Genomic DNA, 8957 nt, shown 5'->3' with positions numbered 1-8957 from the left:
AAATAGTTCTAGCAGAGTTACACATTTAAAAGACTGTGTGTGTTGGTCAAAACAAATTTGTTTTTAAAACAGATCTGATAAGGTGGAACGTGATAGAAATGTTTTGATGCCCCATCATAGCTTTGTACCTTGATTTGTGACAGAAGACTTGGCATAGCACAGCTCTGAAGTTGTGAGGCGAAGGAAAGATGCAATTGCTGGTGGGAAATTAGTGGCTTAGTTCTCCTGACTTTGGGAAAACTTTCCTATTTCCATTGTGAGACACAGCTATGGAGAGGTTACTAGAGTTTGTTTGCTGGTGACGTGTTCCTCTGACTCACCATCTATCACGAGCTTGTGTCTGCCTGGGGAAAAAAAAGAAAAAGGGTGTAGCCCCCAACCTTTCACACAGTTTTTATCCCTCTGTAGCACAGGCTGGAACTGGAAGGAGACCTCTCCATCCAGGACCCCTTCTTGCCCCCCCCCCCCTTACTGGTGAGCTGCAGCTCACACTGCCCAGGGTTAAATTTTTGAGGGTGAACTCCCCCTTGGCATAAAAACCCCATTTAGAAAATGGAATTTCTGTTAGTTATCTCATCTCAATCTTCTCTCTTTCAGCTTGAAGCCACCCCCTTGTCCTGTCACTCCATGCCCTTATAAAAAGTCCCTCCCCAACTTTCTTGTAGCCCCTTCAGGTATTGGAAGGTGCTCTAAGGTCTCCCCAGAGACTTTTCCAGACCAAGCAACCCCAACTCTCTCAGCCTATTCCCAGAGCAGAGTTTCTCCAGCCTCAGACCATCTTTGTGGTCTCCTCTGGTGTTGCTCCAACACCTCCATGTCCTTGTGCTGGGGACCCCAGAACTGGACACAGCACTGCAGGGGGGGTCTCACCAAAGTCGAGGGGGGCTTCCCTTTAAAAAATATTTTCCCTTGCTCCAGTAAAGCCCTTTGAAAGAACCTCACTAGGAAGGATGAGCATTTGTACCAAACTTTGGGCGCCAGGGGTTGTTGAGCAATCCTTGTGTTGCCCCTAAAGAACAAGGACAGAGAAACCCACTGGTTCTTCCAGGCTCCTCAGCCTGGATTTCTGTGTCCTCACAGTGCCTTGAAATAAGTTTTTCTGGAGATGAGAGGGTGTGGGGTGAAGAATGGTGTGGTGTGTGTGGTAGGGGGGTGTGTGTGGTGGTGTTGTGTGGTGTGTATATGTTGGGGGGTATGTGAGGGGGGCGTGGGGTGTGGGGGGGGTGTTGGGTGCTGTTTTGTGGAGGGGGCGTGTGGGGTATTTTGTGCTCTGTGTGTGTGTGTACTCTGGGTGTAGCCGAACCCCCCAAAGTAGTCATCGGTCACGGCCGTACCCTCACCGGGACGCTCCTCTGTCCGCGTTACTCTTCTCACGAAGAACACCGGCGAGCGGCCCCGTCCCGCCACGACACCTGAGAAACAAACCGGGCGCGGTGTGGAAAAAGACGGGAAACGACGTGGAAGATGAAGGGGGCGGGATGGGAGAAGACCCCCCCACATCCCCACATGTACCTCATGTGCCACCCCCCTCTCCCTCTGTCCCCTCCTCCTCGCCAATGGACGCCGCCGCTGCTCCTCCCTCCGCCCCCCCCTCGCTTCCTCCGCGCGGTGACGTCCGACAGACCCGGGAAGAGGCCTGGGCGCGCTGGAGGCGGGAAGCGGCGGAGACAGCGGCGGCTTCGCTCCTGGGGTAACGTGGGTCCCGCGGGTGAGGGCGGACGCGCCCTTCGGCAGCTCCTCCGGGGCGGGCTCTGCCTCTCTCTCTCTCCCTGTCTCATTTCCCTCGCCGCCGGCGACTTTAGGCCCCGGGTTGTCTCCAGGGCACCGGCGTCACCCCGGGGAGTTGCTGCTTAAGGGGTGAAGCTGTGCCCGCGGCTCTCCGGTCAAGCGCCGTGCGGCTCGGGAGAAGGGGTCTGCGCCTCGCCGACCTCCGGGATCCCTCATGGCGGGGGCTTGGGAGGGACTGAGGGGGGGTGGGTGAGCAGCGGGCACCACCGGTAGCACTTCCGTGCGTGTTCCAGGGAGTTAGCGGAGAAAGGAGCTGCTGACTTCATGTGCTCGGAGCCCCGGCAGCGCTTTGGGCAGCTTCCATTGTGGTTTTTTTTTTTTTGTTTGTTTGTTTATTTTATTTGTTTTTCCTTTTCCTAATCAGTGTTTTGCGCGTGGAATGACCTTAACTTTGTTTCTGGTCCCAGTCCAGTTCGCGAAGAGCTCTGCTGATACCTGGGTATCACCCCGGGTCTGCTGGTTCATGTGATGCCCGAGGGGAAAGCCTTGTAGATCTGAGAGATGTTTGGTTATGAGGTTATTATTTAAGCATCAGCGGTACTGGGGGTAGAATACATGCCCTCTCTGTGCCACCCAGGCTTTTGAAATGCAAAGATGTACAAGATGTTGCTTTTCACCCGAGGCCTGTTTGTAATTACTCTTGTTTCGAAAGGGAAGATGGAGAAATTCATCTGCTTCCACCTGTACCACAACGCAGTCGTGCCTATTAAATGGGGGAGATTTTGTCTGCTTACAACTGTGATACTGCAACACATTTGTAGTTCTGGATGTCCTGCAAGTGCTTGGAGTGGGCTGAGCTGAGTGGCTTTTGACTCATAAAGAGGAAAGATATCCCTTTGTGAAGGCAATGGTGAACGTTTTGAGTTAAAAGTAGTGTTATGTCGTGATTGCTTCTGTTCTAGCAGAGATTAGAGGGAAGGTCTGATCCCCTCTTTAAGCACTGACATGCTGATAGTTGTTTGGGTGTTGTAATGTTATACATTTCTTCATATGAAGACTATGGAGACTAGACTAGGAAAATGTGTTTTCATAGATTTCACCTAGCACAGTTCTTGTTTCAGTGTGAAAAAGGCTTTGTTGTGAACACTTAGCTTATATGAGTTTAATAACTCTTTAGATTAATTGCTTTAACTTCTTCTCTAGTACATGGTTTTTCCTTTCCCCATCCTGAAACTTTATTTTTAACTTCTGTTAGCCTTTCTTTCCATGAGATACTGTAACCACTGTGCACTGGAGAGGAAGGAGTGCCTTTTACTTGTTGAAAAACATGAAATGTGTACTGGGAAAAGTATTAAACTCCTCTGTGAGAGATGGAAAACCTCTATCTTTAAGGGCAGTTGTGGCTTTCAAGAACACCTTAACTTGGATCAAGAGGCAGTGGAGAGACTTCCTAGTGCTCTGTTTCCCCCTGTACTGTTCCGTAGATCCCATCGTGTGATCAGAATAATTTATTCTTATTCTTTGATAGGGTTTTGGGCCTCTCTCTTGTGTAAAAGGAGAAGGATGGAAGTATTTGCCTGTCCAGGAGCTCCATGTAGTTGCAAGCCCCAGGGGGGCCAGATGATCCTTTGCTCTAACATGATGTGGTTATATCTGTACCTGGAACCTTGTGGGAAGGCTGGGAAGAGGAAAGAGCAATGTCTTCCTGATAGTGACTGATATATGTGGGAAGATTTACCATAATTCTGGCCGGGTTCTTTCTGTTGTTCACGTAAATGCTTTTTGCATCATGGAAATTGTAATAGTATGAGCTATCAGGTGTTGTACAAATCCACCTGTGAAGTTTGCAGTTTATATGGTCGGTGTTTTATAGGTCATAGACCTGGCTCTGATCTCCGAGCCAAGAGAGGTAGTGTTACAAGGAATGTTGTTGGTGAGTGTGGACTAGCAGCACTGGAGTTAGTGATTTATTGGTTGGTGTTGCAAAAGGGCTTTTTATCCCTGTATGCTGTGCTGCCTGAAAGGAGAATAGCAAACTGCTCTGCTAGAGGGACAAACCTGAAAAGTCTTTTCTATCTTTTGAAGTGTCAACCTCATTATTCTGAGGAAATCCATCCTTAAATAATTATGTCCTGCCTTCTTGGCTTTTCTACAAGTACATGAATCTTCCTTACCTGTCTCTAACAGCTCATCTGTGCTGGTGCATGTATTCTGTTCACTAGTGACAAGACACATCTGTTTAAGGGTTTGTGCCAAGGTGAAAAAAATCTAAAAAAGGAGCGGTGTTAATTGGTTACCTCCTGAGAATTGTCCTTGAGAGCTTCTTGAGCTGAATTTCACAGAGAATGTGATCAAATGGAATCTCCTCTTCCCATTTTCTTCAAACGAGAATTTTTTTGTTTCAGCCTGGCTGTGGTGCTTCAGGTATTCCCTGCTAGCAGCTCTGTCCTCCTCAGTGACTTTAGTAGTTTAATCTGGCACAGTTCAAACCTGATTTTCTCTTCCTGCTTTACACAGCTTGTGGCACAGCCATTGTCTGGCCAAGCAGAGTACAAGGATCTATTGAGGAAGCTGCTCTTTCAGTAAGAACTGAAAACTTGACAGGAAGGGGCTTGGCAACATAATGCAAATGATTCTACAGAGCAAGCCTTCCAGATCTATCCAAACACACATTTTGCTCTCAGGCTGACTATCAGAAAGCATTTGCAAGGGCTCTCTGGACTTTGGAAGATTTTACCAAAGGTTTAAGTAATTTTAAATACTTAGAAGGTCTGTAAGGGAGTTGTGGGGAGCTATTTTGGCAGGGGTGGGGGAACTTGCTTGGTTACTTTGTTCCTTTGCTTCTCGTAGTAGAGGAGAGGAAGTGTGATCCACAGTAAGTGATTAGTAAAAGCATGTGCTTCATTTCCCCTACCCTTGCTCTGAATTCTTCATGGAAGGAAGATAGTGTAACTTGCATGCAAAGAAAGCTATGTTGATTTATTCTTGAATAATGTAAAGAGTAAATTGTCATTACATTTTTGCTATTCTTTTCTGGTCTTGCTAGGCAACAATGGCAGGTGAAGACTGTGTAAGAAAACGTCCATCTGGCTCCACTACAACCTGCAAGACCCCTGATAATGAACGAACACAGAGGAGACCCGAGAGTGAGAGGTCATTTCAAAACTCAAGCAATGGTGAGATTCTTTTGCTTGGGACTAATTGCATCTCTTCCATGTGGTATCCTCTAAGGTGTCCTTTCTAGCTCATGGCTCTTGCCTCTTTGCTATTTCATTTAAGTTTTATTTTCCTGCTTGTAGGAAGGATGACAAAGTGGAGTTCCCTGTGTACCAGCTGCACTTATTCAGCAGGTTTAGGTTGTCCTGCAGAACTTTACCTTGGGACCTCTGTACTGCAGTGCTTACAGGCATCTAGAGTAAAGAAAGTTACTAATAGTCACAGAAGAAATGTGTGTGATGAGGAGGAGAGGCATTAATGCTGTAAATGTTGCAAATGCATCTTGACAACAATTCTCAGTAATTCTGCTAAATGCTTTTTCTGGGGACTTCATCTTGCTTCCTTTACAAGCTTTAAATATGTGGCTACCTCAAGACTGAAGAAAATGGTCTTTGACATACCAGGCTGAGCTAGTGTACCCATCCTGACAGTCAGATGGAGGTAGGATGCCACAAAAAATTATCCTTAGCTCCTCTGAGGCTCTGTTCATGTCAGAGCAGTTGCCTTCTATCCAGTCTCAACCCTGGCTACCATAAAGGAGAACAATAAACAGTTGGGTTTGTATTCATTTGTATTGTGGTCACTTTAAAAGTTATGTGGTTATAGTTGGCTTTGTGGAAGGGTCCCTGCTGCATGGGTACTGTTGCAGGGACAGTTTTGTGGCAGCCTCAGGGGTTTTGCCTGTGGAATCTCTGGACACGGTGACTGTCTCTAGTTCCTGGATTCTTCTGTACTGCATTCCAGCCTGGTGACAGAAGGCTAGTGAAGAAATTGCAGCTTGTTTCCTTTCTCTCTGGGAGATAGAGTAAACTAAAAGCTCAAGTAGTTTATTGCAGTGTGCCACATAATTATTGGTTCCAAAGCCCTGATGCCAGTGACTCCAGGAGATATTTATTGAATTATACTTCTGAATATTATCACTGTTTCCTAGTACTTCTTTCTATGGCAACAGGAGTTGGAGAAAATTTAAGTTTAAGCTTTGACAAGTCAAATTTATTGCAAAAAATCTTCTGGAAAGTCATCCCACAGGCTACTTGGAGAACTGGAATGTTAAGCAGCTGATAGTACTGTTGTTTTAATTGAATCACATGGGACTGCTCTATTAAAGCTGTTTTTAGAAGATTGCAATGGAGTTGATGATTATTAACAGTTATGATCAGTTTTGAAGCAGATTTCTACCTTTTATCTATGAAAATACTTTTAATTGTTATGCATGAATTTGAGTTACTGCAAGCAGGTGGGTAAAGAGTAATTATAGTTGTGATAATTAGCACTTAGTAGGTGGGTGTGCCTATCTTTAAAAGCCTTTCATTTTAATACCTCTGACATGCAGCATAACATTGCTGCAGGTGAGATCCTGGGGCTGTGTAGTAAGTAAACATGCTGGGGTAGATCTCTTGAAAGTGTACCCAGCTTTCATGTGTGTATGTGTGCCTAGTGGGTTGGCTTACAAGAAGTCAGGGTGTTTTAATACAGTGTAACCTGCAGTGAAGGACAGGAGGGAACAATCCTGGTTATTTAAGAGGTGGGAGCTTTATAAAGTTGAGATGTTCTCATGGTCCAGGTAGTGGTCTCTTCAGGTAGTCCAGTATGCTTGTGTAAGTAGACAGGGCTTTCTGTGAAAGTACAGCTGCCATGGAAGAATTTTGCAAAAGAATTAGCCACAGACTTCTTTTTTTTCTTTCTTTGGTCCTCACCTTTCACTTCTGAGTAGCTGTTTCTGAGGCACTGGTCCTGTTGTACTTCAAAGGCAGCATGAGGCTGCTCTGTCTGGTAACATCCTGGTTGTAGTTCAACATCTAACACTCAATGTTGTGTTGGATTTTAGACAAGATGTGTGTTTATTGCAGTCAAGGGATTCTACCAAGGCAGTATCTTGTTTGCAAGTTAATATGTAGTGTTTTTATGGCCATTATTACTGTAGAAAAACTCAGTTGCTAAAATGTAATTTCTCACCTTCTATCCTCCCTGATTAGTGAATGCAAACTGTTTTTTAACTTAAGTTACTGTGTCAAGAACCAATTGACTTATTTCCAGAAGTGTGTGAACTTCCTGTAGAAACTTCTAGGCCATTAATCCTTTTTTTTAATTATTATTAAAACTCAAATGTGTTGGCTGATCTGAAATTGCTTGGAGGAAGAATTTTAATCCATAGCTTTAGAACTACATCAGTTCTGCTGAAAACCATCTCATTGTTTGCTGAGTTCTGATATGCAATATTTTGTTCTCTGGTACCCCCAAATTTATAGAAATGTGGAAGTATTTGTAGCTCTGAGACTGCCAGAAGAATTCTTCTGTTCATCGATGTGTTTGTATCTTGTAGTTGTTCAGCCTGTGATTTCCCTTTGACAGAGTGCCTGAACTTCAGTCTCCTGCATTGCTTCACTTTGAATTGGTTCCAATGTCATAATTAAACAACTAATTTGGTCCTGGCATAGAGTCAACAGGTGAGCTAGGCAGCAGTAATCCACTTGCAAAAGCTGGGCTTCCTTAGAAAGATTAGTTTTGTAAGTTTTCTGCTGGAGATACATAAATAAATATAAAACTGTTCAGCTTAATGGTATAATGCTATCAGGTGCTGTACCAGTTGCAGGAAAACTTCCCTGGACTGCCTTTATAGAAACTGGATGGGCAGAGCTTAAAAGGTTAGAGAGAAATGGCTTTTCAGTGTGTATCTGAGTGCCTCTAAAATGCTAAGATTAAACCATTCAAAACAGTAAACTGGTGGGTTTGGAATTTGCCCTTGTTTGCTCAGAAATGGATTAGAAGTGTGTGGAGACTGATCTGCAAACAAACAGACTGTGTGGCATATCTGTGTTTGGTGTGAGTGAGCCTGTTTGGTAATGCTGGTCTTAGAAAGTGGTTGTTATCTTCCAGTCAAGAGGTTACTACTGATCATTCTGAGTGCAAAAGTTCAGGAAGCTTCATGAATTGTGTGTCCTTTCTGAGAGATGTGGGAGGAGGGAGCTTTAATTTGGAAAGCTTTTGGGTCTGCTGCCTGGCTTACAGCAATAAATGTTAATTGTATCAAAAGGCAATTTCTTGTGGATTAATGGATTTGTGATTAAGTTGCTTGAATTAAATTTTTTGAGTGGGTTGGATCAAGCAGAACTGTCTTGTCTGAGACAGGGTGGATTCTGGTAGTTGTAGGTGCTTTGGTGTTTTGTAACCTGTGGGTTTGGAGAAGAGCCTGTGGGCATGCTGGTATGACACAGAGAGAGCTGGTGTTTCCTCCTGGGAGTGAAGAGGCTTTTTGGGTCCTGTGTTTCTGTAGGAATTACTTTACAACTGAATTTTTAGCCCAGCTGCAGTGCAAGGACACCTCACTTGTACATTCTTTAAGCAGATCATCTAAGTTCTGGAAGCATTCTAGTCATAACTCTGTTCTGCTGAGTGGCCAAATACATTGTCATAAGTCAGAATAGGGTTTTTGGCATCAAATTATTAACAGATGTTGTATTGCTTTAGATATGGAAGACTTCCCTCTTTACAGCAGTCTTGCACTAGCTTGGCTTTAACATAGCTCTCCTTCAGGTAATGCCAGGTGTCTAACAGGACCAGGAAATCCTTCTGCCTCTGTTGCTTTAACCTTTTGAGTGGTAAGTTGTCTGATCAAGAAATAATGAAGATATTTTTAAACTTTTAGAGAGGGGCAGTGTTGGGTACAATTTGTATCTGTGACTTTCTGTTAAGATCCTGAAGCTAAACAGATCCTGACATTGTTGGGAAAAAATACTTGTGAACTATAAATGGTGTGCTTGGTTGTTCTGAGAGGTGTCTTTTTTTTTTTTTTTTTTTTTGAAGTACATGTGGCAATAAACTGCAGTAGGTGTGCTTTTCCTGGCTTTTATGCAAAGAGCTATTTTTGTCTTGAATGCTGAGCAGGGATGCAGATAGCAATAGCCTCCTGGGTGGTTCTAACTACCACAGTGAAGGAACATTTTGAGTGGCAGTGGCTGAGCAGCTTTGGTGGCTGGTGAAGCAGCTATGGTCTGGAACAGTAACACTGCCCA

At 44.4% G+C, this 8957-nt stretch overlaps 1 protein-coding gene across 6 annotated transcripts in view; it reads left to right on the top strand.

Annotated features, from left to right (window-relative positions):
• Positions 1-1578: 1578 nt before the first annotated feature.
• The window catches only part of SOAT1 (sterol O-acyltransferase 1), a 28117-nt gene continuing 20738 nt past the window's right edge, over positions 1579-8957 (top strand). For 2 of the 6 annotated variants that reach the window (XM_030455165.1, XM_008494815.2), the window contains exons 1-2: positions 1579-1690; positions 4775-4904. In XM_030455165.1, the coding sequence (XP_030311025.1) occupies positions 4781-4904 (124 nt within the window). In that variant the 5' untranslated portion in view covers positions 1579-1690; positions 4775-4780. Of the gene's footprint in view, positions 1691-1789; positions 1912-4774; positions 4905-8957 lie in introns of those variants that run through there. The other 4 variants (XM_030455166.1, XM_030455163.1, XM_030455168.1 and 1 more) reach the window with 3 other exon arrangements.

Source organism: Calypte anna, chromosome 8 (genome assembly GCF_003957555.1).
Source record: "Calypte anna isolate BGI_N300 chromosome 8, bCalAnn1_v1.p, whole genome shotgun sequence".
Taxonomy (NCBI): Eukaryota; Metazoa; Chordata; class Aves; order Apodiformes; family Trochilidae; genus Calypte; species Calypte anna.
This window is presented reverse-complemented; position numbering and strand designations above follow the sequence as displayed.